At 37.9% G+C, this 20,375-nt stretch overlaps 1 protein-coding gene across 1 annotated transcript; it reads left to right on the top strand.

Moving 5' to 3' along the window:
- Positions 1 to 1,668: 1,668 nt before the first annotated feature.
- Positions 1,669 to 19,771, top strand: LOC103044330 (beta-2-glycoprotein 1). Its single transcript, XM_007252124.4, has 8 exons — positions 1,669 to 1,892; positions 9,406 to 9,582; positions 13,493 to 13,589; positions 14,729 to 14,805; positions 16,420 to 16,608; positions 17,508 to 17,687; positions 19,089 to 19,286; positions 19,568 to 19,771. The coding sequence occupies exons 1-8, from the start codon at positions 1,823 to 1,825 to the stop codon at positions 19,633 to 19,635; spliced, it is 1,056 nt and encodes a 351-aa protein (XP_007252186.3). The 5' UTR covers positions 1,669 to 1,822; the 3' UTR covers positions 19,636 to 19,771.
- Positions 19,772 to 20,375: the final 604 nt, after the last annotated feature.

The raw sequence follows: 20,375 nt of genomic DNA, 5'->3' as shown, positions 1-20,375 counted from the left end.
ACGATTGACAGCCAGTGTGTGTGCGTGTGTGTGTGTGTGTGTGAATTGGCTAAGGGAATGAAAGTTACTTTTCAACACTGAGTAAATATGATTCCTTGGAGTGACCTTTGGGCCCAAAAAATCTAAATCTTTTTACAAAAACATAACAATATAAAATACATTAAATATTATAATTGGTATTTTATACCAAAAGATGTTTATTTAAGCAAGGAATTAAAAACATGTTAGGGGAATTGGGCCAAATAGGTTTGTTTTCTTGCTTGACGGAAAAATGTAGCTGTGAAACCACACAGACAAAATAAACAGATTCAGTTCTGTTCCAGTAATACCATAAAAAAAAAAACTGTCACACTTATAACCAGTCACACCTATAACCAGTTCACTGTATTTGTGCAGATACAGTGGGTTGGACTCTGCATTTTAGATTACCGTAATACTTAAGTTATCCAAACCCTGAAAAGAAAAACACATGGAATTATTTAGTAAACCAAAAAAATGTAAAACAAACCAGAATATGTTTTATATTTTAGATTCTTCTAAGTAGCACCTCTTGCTTAGATGACAGCTTTGCTCATCATAGCTGTATTTTCTCAGTCAGCTTTATGAGGTAAAGTCACCTAGAATTCAGGCTTTCAGTTAACAGCTGTGCTGAACTTGCCGAATTTATTGTCCTCTTAATGTGTTTGAGAGCATTAGTTGTTGTGTTGTGAAGAGGTAGAGTTGGTTTTATACAGTGAATAGCTCTATTTGAGTAAAGTTCAAAACCATGTAATGGCAAGAAGTACTCAACTAAGCAAAATAAAAAATGACTTTAAGAAACGAAGGTCAGTCAATCTAAAATGTTTTTAAGAGCTTTGAAAGTATCCTCAAGTGCAGCCGCAAAGACCAACAAAAATGTTATGATGAAACTGGCTCTCATCAGGACCGCCCCAGGAAAGGAAGGTGTCTCCAAACTTTTGACTGGTACTGTGTATCAAAAACAAAATCAGTATCGGAATTGTGTAGGTCCTGCTCTGGTCTTGATTTATTATTTGTCATATTGCTAAGCTTTCTTTAAATAATCCAAATTAACTGTTTATACACATTCATCACTGCTGTGCAATAAACTCTTATTTCCTACAGTTGGGTTTTTCTTCTCCATGTTTCTCAACATAGTTCTATACGCTCTTAATGGGGTTTAAATTGTTATTTTTGGTTATTTTTTGGGGCGCTGATCACTTTAACTTCCTCATTTAATCAGTGTATGTGTGAGTACTCGCATTGTCTTGTTGGTTGATGAAGTCATTGTTAGACCATTGTTTGTGATTCTGCACTAAAGAAGCAGAGAGAGAAAAAGATCCTCTGAACCCATCCAACACAGCTGCTCAACATCAGTATGGGATGGAACATCTAAGTGATTTGCATATATACAATAACCATATACATATTAAAAGTTATATATTGAATATAATAATAATAATGCAGCACAAAGAAAAAGCTGGGGCTGAAAACAGCACTGATAGAGTGGTGCAAGACGCGTGTTTAAACACTGATGCAGATCCGTGAGCGTTCCAAAAGGTCAGAGGTCACTTGTGAATGCCGGTAAATGACGCTTATTGCTCAATTTTTCTATCCTGCTCTCTCTCTCTCTCACTCTCTCACTCTCTTTCTCTCTCTTATCTCTCTGTTACTGAAACACAGTTCCACCAGCAGAAACAGCAAAAAGCTTGCAGCGCGCGTTAGCAAACCACAAACACACTGCTGTGTGTCTCCTACACACTGACTCACTCATACACACTCTTCCTCCCGCTTATCAACTCTGACACACTCTCGCACAGTGAGGATGAGGCCGGCTCTCCAGCTGCTGCTGCTGTGTCACTTCGGCCTGTTTGTGTCAGTCACACCACAGAACGGTAAAGTATGGGATTTTGTGGGTGCTCTGGAAAAAGTATAATTTCATATTCAGTGTGTAGATTAAATTTATTGTAATTATTTTAATTGCAATGCAATCATTCTCTTCATTAAAACAATGCTTTCATGCTTTTCTTCCTCCCTGATCTTTATCTGCTGTATCTGGGCTATACCGTCAGTTACAGTTACCACAAACAGTGAGCTCAGCATGTGTTCCTGTGCTTAGAAAACAATGACAAGTGTGGATCTGTGGGCAGCTGGCCAAAACATTCGAAAAGCTTTATTATGTTATGTATTGTTATATGAGGACACACCTCCTTATTCAGTGTTTTTTTATGATTTTATTTATTTTTTACATTAAATTAAGTAAATTAATACTAAATCTTCTACTAAAGATTATAAAGGAACACATAAGGAATCATATAGTAACTTAAAAATGATAAACCAAAAAGCATTCAGGTTTCTCTTATCTGGGGAGATGTTAACTTGCGCTTTCGGAGGCTGGTAACTCTGATAAACATATCCTGTGCAACAGAGGTAACTCTTGCTCTTCCCTCCCTGGAGCCCTCCTGATGGCCAGTTCCATCATGAAAATTTAAATTCTTGAAATTCTTCAAATTGACTGACCTTTGTTTCTTTAAAAAAAAATGTCTTTATTTAGTTGAGTAGTTCTTGCCATAATATGGATTAGAACATTGCTGAAATAGGACTATTCACTTTATACCAACTGTAAACAAAGCCAATCCAGGTGAATCTACCTCATAAAGCTGACTGAGAAAAGAAAATCCAGCCAAGATGTGCAAAGCTGTGATCTGAGCAAGGGGTGCTACTTTAAAGAAGTTTTTTTTTTTTAAATATAAAACATATTCTGGTTTGTTTAACAGGTTTATGTTGCTAATTTGTTTTTTAATATTTTTTTTATTCATAAATTGGATGAGTTTAGTATTAATATACAATGCATACAATCTTTAAATAATGAAAATCACTGAATATAAGGTGTGTCCAAACTTTTGACTGGTATTGTATAACCAAAAAGTAAACCATTAAAGGTTGCCATTTATTTTGTATAAATAAATGCCATAAAAATCCCATGAAATAGAGCTATTTGTTCAGGAGTAGGACTTTGGCCTTATTTGTTTTTAGAAGAGTGGTGGGTGGCTTTTCTCAGGCTCCTCTTTATGGTCTAAAAGTGAAAGTAAACTGCTGTATTAAACTATTGTGTTATAGTGTATTACTGTATAGTGTATTAAACTGCTAGAAAAAGACATAAATGCTTATAGGGCCCCATGCCTCAATAAAACAGAGCTTTAAGCGGTTCTACAAATTAAAGTCTTATTGGAAATAAACCCAATACTATAGTGAAGGTGCTCCACAATAGACCTGACGACCATCACTAATAAACTATTTCAACAGAACAAACATTTACTATTTGTGAATAAGCATGAATACACTTGTGTTTTAAAATCTCATCACAGACTGTCTGTGGTAATAATGACTGTGTGTTACAGCTGAACTAGATAGAGATTAGATTGTATATATTGAAGTACTCCTTTAATTAGGTCATCAAATATATATGTGATTTAAAAGCTTAATGTGATCAGTATCATTAGGAAGGGATGAAATGTGCAGATAGAAGGTGATGCTTTCAGCAGGACAGAAGAATATGAACTGAAGCTGGATGTTAAATGGTTTATTATGCAACAGTCGTGCTTCATTTATCTGGGTACTGAACTGCCAATATAAATGTTCATATAAAGCCCCATCTCATAACAAACAGGACTTTAGGGATCTGCTGCTAATGTCTTTGGCGCAATCCCGTTTCGAATTGGTACACCTAGTTCTTGTTTTTGAGTGTCACCTCTTGTACCTTAGTTCCAAAGAGAACTGCTTGAAATCCTCATTTTAAGAAATAGGACAACCCTTCAAAAACCCAGCAAGTCATTAAAATGAACATAGAAAAAAAGAACACTGACAACCTTGCGTGTCTGTTGTGATAGACAGATAGAAGAGCAGCAGTAAAGCTCATCGACCTTGCTGTGGACAGTTAAATGTAGGGCAATGTATCTCTTTAAAAGGGCAGGGGGTGATGCAACAATGATTTGTTACCGTCCACCCTTATTTCATCAAAGACAGGGGGACCTAAAAGAAAAGGAAAACACAGATGCGCCACTGACTGAAATGAACCTAGATAACAGTCAATCGTCAGAGCCATGTTTAGAGTTGCACCATGAGCAATAAACAGAATGAAAAACAAAAACACATCCCTTAAATGAGCTGCTGGCGTACCTTCACAACATACAGTAAATGATCAGGTCAGTATGCTCTGCTGAGATGCAGAAAAGTGCAGCGCTGTTAAGATAACAACATGCCAAAGTCAGAGTGCACATGCCTCTTAAAGGGAATGACAAGTGACACTCTGATTTATTACTGGTTTATTTCCTGTTACGCCCAAACACTCCCATGCTTAATTAAATGCCTTTTGTGTTTTTCGAGCGGCACAAAGCTTCACTTTTGGACATTCACGATACCAAAGAATGCTACAATAGGCCCAAGGAGTTAAAGTTAGCTCATTGCTAGCTTCTTTTTCAAATAAAGCTAGCAATTTTTTTTTCCTATTCCAACTTGAATCATGCAGCCCCCTTGTCACACTATTGCCACTATTGTCACACTCTGTGCTTTTTCTCTGTCTTACTAGCCACGACTTGTAATGAGTGTTTCCAACTGTGTTTCATTTGTTAGCCAGCCCTTTTGTTATCTTCTTCTATATCTTGTCTCTCCTTGTGTATATCGTTGCTGTCCAATGAAAAACACCATATGAAAATTTTACTTTACAGGAGAGAGAAAAAACTTTGCAACCTTTCAATGGAAGTCAATGTAAAAAGAGTTTATTTCAGGTCATTTTAAAGAGTTTCTATTGGTCTATTTTGGCACAGTGTAAGGGACAGTTTGTCTGTTCAAATTATGTAGTAAACTAAAAATCAACAAAAATGGACATAAGTGTTTTTCATAGGACAGCAATGATATATACTCCCTCTATTTCTTGGTCTATTTCTTTCCTCTGAGCGTGCTGGCTAATTGGCAAAGCTACATCAGCAGCAGTTTGTAAAAAGGCAGGGGCTAACTTCACATGTGTCGGAGGAGGCGTGTGCTAGTCTTCTCCCTCCTTCACCCCACCCTGTTGTGGCATCACTAGTGGTGGGGGAAATAGAGCTGACCAGCAGTTAAATGGGTGGGACAATTGGCCTAGCTAAATAAGAAGAAAATAGCTATTTTAAGCACATTCATTGTATTTGTATTTTGGAGCAGTTGAGTAACTTTAGTTAGGCTTGTGTTGATGGAAATGTTTCAGTATTTGTGCCAGGAGATTTTCACTTTCCTAAATTACCTTGAATACCTGGAAATATATTGATAAAACATTTTTACTTTTTTGTAGAAGAATTCAATCCTCAAACACTTGCCTCAAATGAAGTTGCTAGAACATTTCCAATCAGCTAGTTTTAGAATTATTATGAGTGTTGTAGAGACCAGATTTTCCTAGATTAACCCAGCTGCACCTAAGTGAAGACGGGTGTTGTAGAACAGCTGTGCTGCATTCAGTTCCCACGGTCTGGAGAGACAGGACAGACAAAACAACAGGCTGGAACTGCATCATCTTTCCAGCGTTCTGATCTAAATCCTCTCAGTCAGGAGAATCTATCACTGGTAAGGAGTGGGTGGAGGCACCATCACAACCACTTCCTCTCACAGCAGCAGAGGCCTCTGGAGGGAAACTCCAACAGTAACCGCATAGAACAATTGTAGTGGTTCCATTATGTGGTACCAGATTCTCACCGTTGTGATGTTGTGATGGCGCCACTTGTGTGCACCAATTGCATTCTGATTCGTAGAATTCTAATGGTTGCAATTAGTTGTAACACTGGATCAGACAGAGCTTCTGATGATTTTAAAGGGAACTGCACTGTCTATACAGTACTGGCAACTGAATGGGATGCTCTGGAACAACCACAAAAGAGCCTAAGATCATCAGAATGCCCAATGCAAAGCGTAAGCTTATAAGAGGGGTATAAAGTCCCTGAGCATTGAGATTTGGAGCAGTTGTTTGGAGTGATGAATACCTTTGGAATCAGTTGGAGCTCCAGAACTAATATCCCAACATAAGTACCTGACCTCATCAATACTGCTGTGTGACTGAATCTAGTATAAATCTTTCCAAAAGAGTAGAGGCTGTTACTGTAGCAACAAGGTGGATCAAAGGATAATAGGGTTGGGCAGCAAATCTCCAAATGGTAATCTCCAAATGAGAACAGAATTTCACATCTATGATCCATGCACTGTAAAATATTTGAGCAATATGTTATGATAACTTCAAATCAATTTTTTTATTTCAACTAGAGTTTATGATTTGCTAGCCTCTAACTCAGGTTTTTAAGTTAGTTTAATAACATGGAAATCTGGAATGAAATTAATTCAAGATAAACTTGAAACTGCAATTATTTATTTGCATAGTGAGAGTGTCTCCCTCCTCTCTTCACTCACCACCAGTGTATATGTAGTGGAGCAGATTGGGCTCCAGCTCCAGATTTCCATCTAGTAGTTGGATGAGAAACTGCAGCTTCCTGCTTAACTGCTTAACCCTACGCTCCTGAATCGGATCGGCTAAATCAGAGGAATATCGGCTTATTGCCGATACCGTATTTTGGCTAAAAAATAGCTGATACCGATACATAGCCAATCAATCTTCCCAATAACGCACAAAAATAATAATGTCTCAGATTTGTATGCCTGCTGCAGTTGCACAGATCACCACATTGAGGGGGGCTTGCTCTCTACCACACTGACTTTCCGCTCACAGCACAAGCAGCAATCTGATTGGCTCTTTTTTTAAAGGGCAATATGAGCAGTCATGTCCCGACAGGTTTTAACAGATATGCCAGGAAACGGCAGGAGTGAAAACTGTGAACAGGGTCTATGATTTAATGGGTGCGTTATGGGAACTACTCTTTGCCACTTCAAAGTCTGGTTATTTGATTTCTGATAAAATCATGACAGGCTTGATATCAGATGCTAAATGGAAAGATGGGACGGACCTAAATGGATTCTACTGGCATAGCTGTTTGTGCCGTTGGCCATATTGATGCCTGGAAATAAAGACTAGCATGAGCTACTGCAAGCTAACTGTGGCATGTGTACCACTGTTGGTATGCAAAGCACTAAGTTGTAAAATGTTTGCCTAGTGGTATTGTTACAGTACTATAATTATTATTATCAGTTTAATAACCCTGCAATTGAACCCTGTGGGTTACCAAGTAATTCAATACAGAAACAACAGTTTTTTCGCATTAGGACATGATGAAGCCATGTAGATATTAGATTAAATGTATAGATTAAATGTATTACGTGTGGAGGCAACATGTAGCATACTGTGCCTAAGGGTTTGTGGCACATGTGTTCCTTTGAAATGAACTGTAGGTGGTACTACACAATTTGAGATCCACTATACTACATCAAAAGCAAAAGTGCATTCAGATCAGTTATCAGAGCTTATGATTACCATATTTTTCACACTATAAGGTGCACTGGATTATAAGGTGCACTATCAATAAGCGTCTATTTTCTGGTCTATTTTCTGGTCTATTTTCTATTTTTTTTGTAAAGCGCATTTTATGCAACACAAGTAACTAGTAGTAGGAACAGAGGTGTTGCCAGGTTTTCCTTATAATTCAGCAGGTGGCGACACCTGTAAATCTAAGCTAAGATAAGCAAAACCAAACTGTAATTCTTAAAAAAAACATTTCAGGCGAGTCAGACAAGTCAAACATGCACTGGATGTAAATCTGCACAGATTTTTTTTCCTGAAAACTGTTCATTTGAGTGAGTAAAGTGCTTCTGTTTATTTACAGTAAGATTAAATTTCCAGATTTCTAGTAAAGCTGAAGCATTAGCATTATCATTGGTAAACGCGCAGGCTACAGTACTCGCATACTCGCCACTGAACAGCAAAAAAGCTAGCACTGTGGTTAGCGGCTAATGCTAATGCTGCTCCAGCAAAGCTAGCTAGCGCTGTGGTTAGCTGTAGGCTACAGGCAGGGAGTTCTCACCTCCGAATGACCAAAAAGTGCTAATTAGCTAGTGCTAATACTGCTGGAGAACTAAACTGACTGCTGTATAATGCTGCACATTAGCAGAGTGGCTTTACTGCTCTTTACAACCTGACGGGTAAAGTGTATACATAAGGCGCACTGATGATTTTTGGGAAAATCAAAGGATTTTAAGTGCGCCTTGTAGTACAAAAAATACAGTACTGCAGGCCACACTCCTGTTATGTTCATTTGTCAGTGTTCATAAGGAAGTTTGATTTGGCCGTGTGCCTGGAACTTTGGCTTCACTGCTGCTGCCTTGGACTCACAGCCCAAAAAGCATCATCATGATAAGCTCATGCGCTGAAGGCTTTATCTAGCGATGAACAGGAAGTCTTAGTCAATCTCAGTCTCTAGACAAAGACTGTTTTTTGCAGCGTGGTTCTGCAATTCAGTGCATCAGATGATGATGAGATGCACCAGGCAGTGATTAGAATGATTTTTTTGGGGGCACGCCACCACCACTCCTCTTCAAAGGACTAATTAAACTTCATTAGTGTTAATACAAAGTTAAATTTTCTATTGTCATTGTTCAATATTAGAGAGATGATTACATAAGCAAAATATCAGCCATGAAAAGAGGGAGCGAAGAAAAAAAGGGAAGACAAAAAAGGTGGAAGAAAAAATACAGAATATAGCAAGGTGTGTAATTAGAAGTCTTTTTTAAAGACAGGTGGAAGCTGGTGATTGGTCGAGGTAAAGGTGATATAATATTAAAGTCTTCTATTAAATCTTTCAGTAGTACACTGTCACACATTTATTACTGCTAGTGTGAGTTTTATAACTTTTATATTGTATATCCCCACCAATTTCATCACTGCTAATTTCCAATTGCTAGCTACTGTACATGATGTGGTGCCATGCTATCCATGCTAGGTCTGAGGTTTTGAAGGATAGCAGTGCTCACAAGTGCTGAAGACTTTTAAAGTCAGGAAACCACATCTTGTCCCAGAAAGCATGAAGAATTGGCCCAAGCTGATGTATTGCAGCATCAGTTGAGATTTAAGATTGATTGGCAATGCGAAATTGGGGCAAATGTGGATGCAGTTTATATTTGGCAGCCGGGGTTTTGGCAGATGGAGTTTGGAGTGATTCCTGTATTATATTCTAAGGTGGAGATTGAGTAAAGCATCTGGGCCAGATATAGAATTCAAACTGGAATCCAACGCAACTTGGGTTTAGCATGTTGTATTTCATCCGGAAATGGTCCAAGTGATTTTTTAAATATGGGTTCCAATCGCTGAAAAGACAACGCCAAATCGATCACCATTTTTAATTCAGTTTAACCAGAATGCAATAGCTTGGTCTGCTTCTCTCTTTACCATCATGTATCTGTAAAGGATGTTGATATGTATGTCTGTCTGTCTGTCTGTTGTAGTATGTCAGCGCCCGCCCGCCCAGGATGGATCCGAACTCTCTGGAGGTCACTTTTTCTTTGAGCCAGGGACTGAGATTATGCTCTCCTGTAGCCAAGGATACACACCCAAAGGCGGCTCCCGCAGCATAGTGTGCAAATCCAATGGACAATGGACCGAACGTACCCTGAAGTGCTCGCGTGAGTTTTGTGAATACACACACACATATCACATACACACACACACATCTAAACACACTTGATCATAGACACACCCACACAAACACAGAGCAATGTTCAGCGATTAGAGTGCTGGGTTTTTGATCACAGGATTGTGGGTTCAATATCTCATCTTACTGTGCATTCCCTGTGGGTTTAAAACCTGGGTTCACTGGGCTACTGATCACAGGGTTGTGGGTTTGATACCTGGGATCACTAGGTTACTGATCAGAGGGCTGTGTTTGTTAAAGGGGTTCACTGAGCTACTGGTTACAGGGCTGTGGGTTTGATACATGGAATCATTGGGCTACTAATTACAGGGTTGTAGGTTTGATACATAGATTCCCTGGGCAACTAATCACAGGGTTGTGGGTTTGATACACTGGTTCACTGAGCTACTGGTCACAGGGTTTTATACCTGGGTTCACTGGCCTACTGTTCAGGGGGTTGTGGGCAGAATGTCTATGTTTTCTGGCTAGTGGTCACAGGGTTGTGGGTTCAATACCTGGATTCACTGGGCTACTATTAACAGAGTTGTATGGTTTGATACCTAGTATCAAACCTTTGTTACCCTCTGCACAAGGCATATTACGCTGCTCACTGCTATATTACACCCTACCAACTGTCTATTTTCACACCTTCAGCCTGCATTATTCAAATAGCAATGCAGCTTTTGAATATATCTATGCCGATGGGTGCAGTGGCCTGGAAATGAGGTGTGTTTAGGTACATTTCTGGCGTAAAGCTATCTTGGCAATTGTAAACACAAGCTCATAACCGCCCACATTTGTAGCATGTGCCAGTTGCCAGCTGTGCAGACTTTTACATCAACAATAAACAGAATACAAAATAAAATATTATGATTGTACATCAACACAAAATATAGATCACTGTCATATTAGTTTTAATATTTTACTAGCAGGTTGGTTCCCATTGCTGAGAAGTGTTGAACACGTCCAGGTAGCTGCGCCATTGAAATAGCAATGTGCCAAAGTCAGAGCACACCTGGTTATTAAAGGGAATCGCAAGTGACACTCTGATTGGTTTATTTCATGTAGCTTACAAAACACACCCATGATTAATTATGAGTATTTGCACATGGCTTTTATGCATCTTGCAATAGCGGAAAAATACTGACTCCCTAAATCAAGGTCACATAAAGATCGCTAGTATAGGGCCACTGGGCTTCTGATCACAGGGTTGTTGGTTTACTACTTGGGTTCACCGGGTTACTGATCACAGGGTTGTTGGTTTGCTACTTGGGTTCACTGGGTTACTGATCACAGGGTTGTTGGTTTGATACTTGGGTTTACAGTGTTACTGATCGCAAGGTTGTAGGTTCAATATACAGGTTCACTGTGGTATTTATCACAGGCTCACTGGTCTACTGATCACAGGGGTGTGGATTTAATACCTGGGTGTAGGCCGATCCCTATATCACACTTGGCAACCAAAGCAATGCCACATAGGACAGTCAGCCTGGATGTGAGACAAGAATTAGGGCCAGCAAAGTATTGGGTGGGGTATTGAGCCTGGAAATGTTCCAAGTGATTGTTGCTATCTGGGGTAAGACCAGCCTGGTTTAAAAAGCATATAATTATAAAGGCATGACCCCTGTTCAAGAGATTTACACTATTCATTAAAACAGACAGCTACCAAGTGAATCCTGGGTGGATCAATTTAACAGTGGAAAAGCCTTATGCAACAAAGCACACAAACACACACACTGTGCACACATTACCAAACCTTTGATCCTGCTCTCATGGAAAAGCCGAATGAGGCCGCCACGGGTCGAGCGCTGTGTTTACTATATGAGACAACAGCACATATAGATTTTCCTGTGGAAACTGCAGCTGTTCTTCTTAGGAGATCAGTCCCATGAGCTGTTGCTCTTTTATGATGGGCAAAACATCCATGCATTATTTTCATTCCATTAAGCTTTAACAATAAACAGATCACCCCTAATACAGGGATCATCCCAGATCATAATTATACTACTGTATGTTATCAGTATTGTGTATTTATTCCAAATGATCTAAATTATAAAGTAAATGTAATTATATTTAGGATTTTTAGAATGACTATAATTCATTGGGCTACAGTTTGGGTTCTCAGCCACCAGGCCACAGACCACAAGTAGGCCATGAAGCACACTCTAGTGGTCTGTGGTTTATATCACTAGAGAGTTAAGTCTAGGGCATATGACTTTACTAGGGGCATTTGGGGTCATGCCCTTTAAAATGGCTAAAAAATGTCTGTTAATGTACAGTACCAGTCAAAAGTTTGGATATACCTTCTCATTCTCATATAGTGCACCGGTCAATTGCTTATCACGCAGCTGGATTTAGGGCGTCAGTGTGTCTTTGGTATCATGAGGGCACAAAAAGCACGTCTTGTGCGTCTCAAAATGCACAAAAGGCATGTATTAATTGTCTTAATTAATCATGGGTGTGTTTTGGGCGTAACATGAAATAAACCAATCAGTGTGCCGGTAGTCGTTCCCTTTAAGAGGCAGCTCATTTAAGGGAACAGGAATGGTATTTTACATTTTATTCTGTTTTGTTGTAAAAGCTGGATTTGCACTCCTGCATGGCTAAAATACACTCTGAAACATAATTCTAATGCCCTTTAGCCAATACTTAAATAAATACCCTGTTGAAAGACAAAAAAATTATATTAAATTGGCGGGATTTTTTTTTTTTTTCATTTATTGTTTTATTGAGTTGTTGTAACAAAAAACAAACTTTCCTGACTAACCCAGACTAAATATATTTCATTAAACACTAAAATACAAAAGCCATTTTCTGGCAACTTAATTATCTGTATTGGACAACTTAATTTTCTTATCCGTCTGAATTCTCCCACTCACTTGGACATGTTGGATTTCACTCTTGAGAAAACTGACATTATAGGGGTAATAGAGAAGGTTGAGAAAATATATTATATCATTTTTGGTAATGATAGGCTACACTAAAAAACAAAACTTAAAATTATTCTTTTTAAGGTGATTTGCACCATAAACTATAGCAAATTAGTTGCCTCAATTAATATTATGTCTTGTTAAGATTCTTGCTCAAAGTTGGCCTAACTAAATAATTTGTGTTGCAAGCTTTACAAATTGTAGTTGAACTCTAGTTGAGGCCAAGCCAACTACTCTGCACTACTGCACATGCTCAGTTTTACTCTTTAGTTAAACGGGGTCTACTGCTATTTGCATATTAGATGTATCCTTGATTTTTTGTGCAATGTAAAACTATCTGTTGACAGCAACAGTTATTAAGTTCATGCTATTTAAAAATGCTTTCTGCTATAACAAAAAAAAAATATTCACCATTATTAAAATATTTTTTTGGTTAATATAAATCTACAAGAAGATGACACAACTCAAAAAGTCTATTGCAAATCATTGCATACATTTTTTTGTTTTTTTTAGAGTGTAGGATTGCGCAGCTGACTGTTGACTGTTGTCAGGGTTTAAATCAGTCAGTGTTGCACCTGTGTGAAAATAGACCATTGACAGGGTGTAAGACAGTAAGACAGGGTGTTCAATAGTGCCCTTAATGTGTTTGAGAGCATTGGTTGTGTTGTGAAGAGGTAGAGTTGGTATACGTTGCTGAGAGAAATGGTTTTGAGAAATGTACTTAGGTGCCTAAACCTTTGAACAGTACTGTACTGTATATTATGTTATTTATCTATTTAATAAAAAATAAAAAGCTAACAGATATTATGCCACAAAAAATCCACCTCATATCATTGACCCAGGTAGTTTTAAATGGATTAAAAAACATTTCTACATTTTTTTCCTTATGATTATAGACAGCATCTGAATACAGTCAAAATAAACCCGGAAACCTCTTGACTCCGTTCAACTTGTTGTGTTTTTTTTCTACAGGAAAGAAATGTCCCGTGCCTGATCAACTGCAGAACGGAAAACTGAATTTTGAAGATATTACCTATGAAAGTATCATCACGTTCTCTTGTAATGAAGGGTAATGCATTTCCTTCTTTTCTGATGAAGCTAAAACGCACAGGTCACACAGCTTCTGCAAATTAAATATGACTAAAAGGTCAATATTAAAAGTGATTGATATCCAAAGATGTGTTGTATAAACCATTACATGTGACTGTAAGCCTTCTCAAATGATTTCAACGCTGTAAAATTGTTAAACGATAAAACACAATTACATTTGTGGGGCATCTCAAATATCATTAAAACCGTTTCCTCTCTCATAAGCCGATTAATACTCAGCGTGATGCTGTTTGATGTTGTTTAATTCAGTTCAATGTGGAGTTCAGAGTTCTGTGACCTGGCCTTGACCTCTGTTTTAAATACTGATTTAAGCACTCACTGCAGCTTTTATTGTTTAGGTATTAGGGCTGAGCATTGACAAGAACTTGGTGATATGATATGTATCAAATAGAGGGGTTAGGATTCAATTTATCACAATAAAATATATAGAATATATACTGCAAGCAAGGCAATACTTGCAGACACTCCAGACACTCTTTAGATTCTGTGTTTTTTCAATATTTGAAAATTTTCTGTGAAAAATTATAAAACAATTGATGAAAATCTGATTATATTTTAGATTTTAGATTCTTGAAAGTAGCACCTCTTGTTTAGATGACTTTGCAAATCTTGGCTGTATTTTCTCAGTCAGCTTTATGAGGTATTGTCAGTTAGAATGGCTTTCAGTTAACAGCTGTGCTGAACTTATCAATAGTTAATGACTTGAATTTCTTGCCTCTTAATGTGTTTAAGAGCATCAGTTGTGTTGTGAAGAGGTAGTTGGTATACAGTGAATAATAGTAATAGAAAAAAAAATACTTTAAGAAATAAAAAAAATTCAAAAATTTTAAAAGCCTCCTAAAGTGCAGTTGCTAAGACCATTAAAAGCACTATGATGAAACTGGCTCTCACCAGAACCGGCCCAGGAAGAAAGAGCAAGAGTTTCCTCTTTTGCTCAGGATAAGTTCATCAGAGTTAACAGCCTAAGAAACCACAAGTTAACAGCACCACAGATAAGATACACCTAAGTTGTTGTTAAATTACTACATGAATAATTAATAAAATAGTGCAAATCAAATATCACTATATGTTATTGATTTTTTCCTACACTTCTCTTAGGTATATCCTCCATGGTGCTGAGTCCAGCGAATGTATGCACACTGCCCGGTGGAGCCACGTTTTTCCAGAATGCAAACGTAAAACATTTTAAACACATCTCTATAAACCACTACTGTTCCATAAATCACTTGGAATAACTTCCTAAGTTGTTCCCACTTTCAGTTTTTTTTTTTTTGTTTACAATTTTTACTACTGTATTTTTGGCTCTATAAAGCACAAATAAAATCCTTTAATTTTCCCCAAAAATGTAAATGTGCCTTATAATCAGGTGTCCCTTATGTATGAACTTTACCAGTCAGGTAATAAGGAGTAATAAAGCCACACAGTAGTATACAAGATGTTTCAGTTTAGTATTAGCATTAGCCACTAACCGAGCTATGTGTTAACCACACTAAGCAGTAGCTCTTTCACTGTAGCCTGTAGCCTGCTGCTAACCCTGGCTAGCACTACTGCAGCAGTATTAGCATTAGCTGCTAACCATGCTAAGTGCTAACTCTTTTGCAGTTTAGAGGTGAGTATTATGGACCTGTAGTCTGCGTGTTTACCGTGTTAAAACAAGCTATGTGGGACGAAACGTTAGCTAATAATCACCCTGGCTTTATCGGAACCCTCAGGGTTCCTTAGTGTAACGCTATCAGCCTGCATTTACTACTGATTAGCTGCTAATGCTGCCGTACCCATCCTTAGTGGATATCTGTAAATATAAGCTCACTGTAAATAAATAGAGGTGCATTACTTACCCAAATAAACAGTTTTCAGGTGGGAAATTTGTGTAGATAAAAATCCAGTGCTCATTTTTTTTTACGTATCTTAGCTTTACTTAACTTAAGGAACATGTCAAAACCCCTGTTCCTTACTAGCGCAAAATGGCGACACCCCTGTTCCTTACTAGGGTTGCATAATGCATCTTATAATGCGGTGCGCCTTATGTATGAAAATAGACCAGAAAATAGACTTTCATTGATAGTGTGCTTTATAATCCAGTGCGCCTTATAGTGTGAAGAATACGGTAAGTGGCTCTTTATTGTTAAAACCATGTGGTTGCTAGGTTGTTTCTATGCAGTTGCTGTGGTATTAAAAATGGTTAACATGGTTTCACAGGTGGTTGTTAGGTTGTTGCTACACTGTGAAATGTAATAGCTGTCTTGACTCGTTACCAATGCAACAAACATTTTGTTTTTACAAGTTTATAATTATTAGTTGACAATGACCTTTCATTGAATTAGTATCAAAGTCTGCAATGTGAGCATGCCCAGTAGCAGCGTCCATTTATCTGCTCCAGACAGAACTGGTGGCCATATCGTGGAAGCTGAGGAAAGACAGAGATGGCATGAATCATTTAATAAGTCTTGCGCCAGGTATCGATTTGTTTATGGTAGATATAGTGAGCTTTAGGGTGTGCTTCATGTATAAGAAGTTCAATTGTCATTCAATTAGTCATTTCCCTAGACATTTATACCATATGTAATGATTGACGGCTTGGCCTCAGTGTTGAAGGCTGTAAGAGCAAGTTGTGTCTTTTAAAGCCTGGTGTTTTGGTGGTTGCTAATGTGTTACAGATTATTGCTATTTATTTAATAAAACTCAAATAATACCAGACTTTTGAACAGTCCTTTTAAAAATCTGATACAGCCACAGTTTATACATGATATCTGATTCTGTCTATAAAATTTCTTTGCTTGTTTCTCCAGCTGTTACTTGCGGTCTCCCTGATATTCCAGCGTATGCTAAAATAGTGTACGACAGGGCCATCAAAGGGAACATCACTGAGTTTGGTTTTGGAGGGACGTACGAGTGCAGGCCTCCAATGGTTCTCGAAGGAAACAAAAGAGCAACTTGCGGAGCTGACGGTGTCTGGACTAGACCCCCAGTGTGCAAGTGTACGTACAAACCATACCCATCCATCCATCCATCCATCCATCCATCCATTCATCCATCCATCCATTCATCCATCTAACCATCTAACCATGAGAGAGGGAGAGAATGGGCTGTCTGATCTTAGTGCCTGTCAGCTGAGATTCTTTGAATAATAATACTGTAGTACTGAAGTAATAGACAGACAGACAGACAAACAGATGAACCAACAGACAGGTAAATACATTGACAGGTAGACACACTAATAGGCAGACAGACAGGCAGGTAGACAGACAGAAATACAGATATACAGATAGACAAATGCATAGATAAAAAGGTTAATAGACAGACAGACAGATGGATTGACAAAGAGATAAAAAAGAGAGAATGACCAACAGGCAGGTAAATTCACTGACAGGTAGACATATGTAGAGAAATACAAATAGACGTAGAGATATAAATATTAATAGACAGACAGACAAATAGATAGATCAATAGACAGACATGCAGACAGACAGACAGACCAACAGGCATGTAAAAATGTTGATAAGAAGACATTTAGACAGAAAGACAGGTAGACATACAAATGCATGGATATAAAGACTAAGGAACAGACTGAAAATGAGATAAATACGTTTATATTAAGATGTTTAGACAGAAAGACAGGTAGACAGACAAATGCATAGATGGAAAGACTAATAGAAACACAGACATATACATGGATGACATAGAATCAGTAGACAAACAGAAGAGATCAATAGACAGACAGAAAACAGACAAATATATAGATAGATAAATAGATGAATAGATAGATAGATAGACTTCAAGAAAGACATAGAGACAGACAAAAACATAGACAGAAAGATATACAAATAACTAGAAAAGAAATAAAAAACAGTCCTAAGTCTCTGTTTGTTTCGTTCAGTGGTGACGTGTCCAGCACCCTCCAGCTTAGACAATGGTTTTCTGTCGTTCGCTGATCAGCGGGAATATGGCTATAAGGAGAGAGTGAGATACGGCTGTAATGACCCGTTTGTGCTGGACGGGCCGAGCGAGACTGAATGTCAGGAAACAGGCTTGTGGTCCAGAAAGCCCGTCTGCAGAGGTACTTGCTGAGCAGCATTACATTCACTCACTGCCTACTTTAGGTACTTTATCTTATAATCTCATTATATATGTACACAATCACACAGCATAACTGTTACACCTTTGCGTTTGTTTGAAGTGTTTGTTCTTATCTTGGTTCTTTCTGTTTCTGCACAGCAAATTCTGTTTTTTGGAATAAACTCCCTGAGAGTTAAAATCAACTCATTTTAAGTGTATATGTGCATGACCATCAAATACACTCTATAACAGAGTTAAATGAGCTCTTTTCTGGGAGTTGGAATTTTAACTCTGTTCAGAAGTTTAATCTAAACTGTAGTGGGAGTTAAAATATTTACCCTATCTAGAAATTATGTTATTAAATTAATACAATCAAAAAACACTGCAGTACTTTGAACACTACAGTATTGAGTGCATTGCCAGCACTTTGCCACACTTAACAGTGCAAAAGATGGCAACTTGCATTTATAGCCAACAAAATGCTAACTAGGCAAACAAGCATCATATAAAATACAATAGAATACCCCATGGAAGGAGTCCTGGTGGGCAAGACTTCACACTGATGGTAAGCTGGGATTGGGGGACACGCCCATTAGAGAGTTTAGTCACGCTCCTCAACACCTTGGAATAACCTCTGAAATACTACACCACCAAACTCAACTTGTAGTTTAAGTTGGAGAATAAACTCACACAATTTAACACTTTCACACATTTTTGTTTTTCCAACTCCAGAAATTTGCTAGGTGTTCCAAGGTGTTGAGGAGCGTGACTGAACCCTCTAATGGGCGTGTCCCCAATCCTAGCTCACTATCAGTGTGAAGTCTTGCCCACCAGGACTCCTTCCATGGGGTGCTTCATTGTATTTTACGTAATGGTTGTTTGCCCAGCTAACATTTTGTTGGCTATAAGAGCAAGTTACCATTTTCTGCCCTGTTGAGTGTGGAAAAATGTAGGTAATGCACTGAAAACGGCATTGTTTAAAATATTACAATGTTTTTTAATAATGTTATTTTTAATAACATTGACATTGATTGTTAGTACTGTGAAGGAGTTTATGGTAAAATTAACTCCAGCTGAGATCTGTATTTTACTCTCAATGGGATAAATATTTTAACTTATGATAGTTCAGATTTAACTCCTGAACAGAGTTATTTGAACTCTGTCATAGAGTGTATTTAATGGTCACGCATATACACTTAAAATGAGTTGATTTTAATTCTCAGGGAGTTTATTCCAAAAAAACAGAATTTGCTGTGTAGTCTTAGGGTTTTTTGTTTTTTGTATGTTAGCTTGTTTCTCAGACGTAATTAGCTTTACGACCTCCTTGTTCATCATTGGTCAGGTTCTGCTATAGGATGGCTTATGCAACTCTAAATATGTCTGTCTCTTCTTCTCCTGTCAGCTTCTTGTAAAGTTAACATTGAAAGGGGACGCATTTTATACAAAGGCCAGAAAATCTGGATTGAAGATTTCAAGCCGAACCAGGTGCAGCACTCTGAGCAGGTTGCGGTGTACTGTCTGGATAAGGAGAGGGACTGTGGTTTTCCTGCAGAGACCCATTGCATTGATGGACAGCTGGAGATTCCTGGGTGTTTTGAAGGTGGGTCTGGATCTGCTGGTGATGCTGTACAATAGTGCTTTTTAATACTGGTGATCACACTGGTGGTTGAAGTGAAGAATCTGTGATATTCAGTCAGATTCAGTATTTTACCTTAGTGTTACTAAACTCTAATAAACTCTAATAAATAAATACTCTGATAAATATCATATTGTTATTCATCATAGTCTTACTGAGCTTGTATAGAAATCCTTTATTTTTTGTTTTTCATATGGCACAATCATTTCTAAAATAAACTTAATGTATTATTTGATTTGTTTTAGAGCCCAGTGAGTTAAAATACCAACTTAGGGCTGGCACACTGCCTTCTGAGGTCCGCATGTGCTCATGATCGTATGATGAGGAAATAAGGAAGAGAAGAGGATGCTGACGGCTGACAAAGAACACCCAGGATTTGGAAACACTACAGTTTGATTTAATGTTTATTTTTTCTTAAAAACTGCACAGAAATAAAGTGTTCAATTACATTTACTTGTTAACCTCTTTAATTATCTCAACCCACCTTTCCTTCTCATCTGTCTCTTCAGGCGTTTTCACACCTGTAGTTTATTTCTTTGGTCCAGATCAATTGATGAATTTGTTTACTTAGACGGTTTTCTCCGTTGTTGTGGTTTGTTTTCAAACAGGCACAAACCTAAAGGCACCAAAATGCACCCCAATAAACCATGCAAGCAGATTGTCTCCTCTGATTGGTCAGATCTTTTTTGTGCAGTTGTCCAGTAAGAGCAAGTTACCTTTTTCTGCACTGAAAAGTACAACATTGTGCTGCATTCATTTATCTGATGAGAACAATAGCTGGCACAAGAGTGGTAAGAATATTTTTTTTGGGTAATAAAAAACAGAAACACAAGCTTAACTCACTGAGTAACTAATAAGAATCATTATCAGAAGATGACCCATCTACTAACAATCATGTCCCTCGCTTCTCATTTAAGTATTGATAAAGTACCCAAAGTACAGATAGCCCTAATTGACAAGACTGTACACTGATGGTGAGTTAGGGGTGGACAATACGCTCATTATGCAAATAAATTATGTCATGAACCAAAAGGGAAGATGCCCTTTTGGTGT

This window comes from Astyanax mexicanus, chromosome 5, assembly GCF_023375975.1.
Source record: "Astyanax mexicanus isolate ESR-SI-001 chromosome 5, AstMex3_surface, whole genome shotgun sequence".
Classification (NCBI taxonomy): domain Eukaryota; kingdom Metazoa; phylum Chordata; class Actinopteri; order Characiformes; family Acestrorhamphidae; genus Astyanax; species Astyanax mexicanus.
The sequence above is the reverse complement of the archived record's forward strand: the minus strand, read 5'-3'. Positions and strand labels throughout refer to the sequence as shown.

Coding starts and splice junctions, on each gene's coding strand:
- LOC103044330 (XM_007252124.4), top strand. CDS start 1,823: ATGAGGCCGGCTCTCCAGCTGCTGCTGCTGTGTCACTTCGGCCTGTTT. Junction 1,893..9,405: donor GTCAGTCACACCACAGAACG/GTAAAGTATGGG, acceptor TGTCTGTTGTAG/TATGTCAGCGCCCGCCCGCC. Junction 19,287..19,567: donor GATTCCTGGGTGTTTTGAAG/GTGGGTCTGGAT, acceptor GATTTGTTTTAG/AGCCCAGTGAGTTAAAATAC.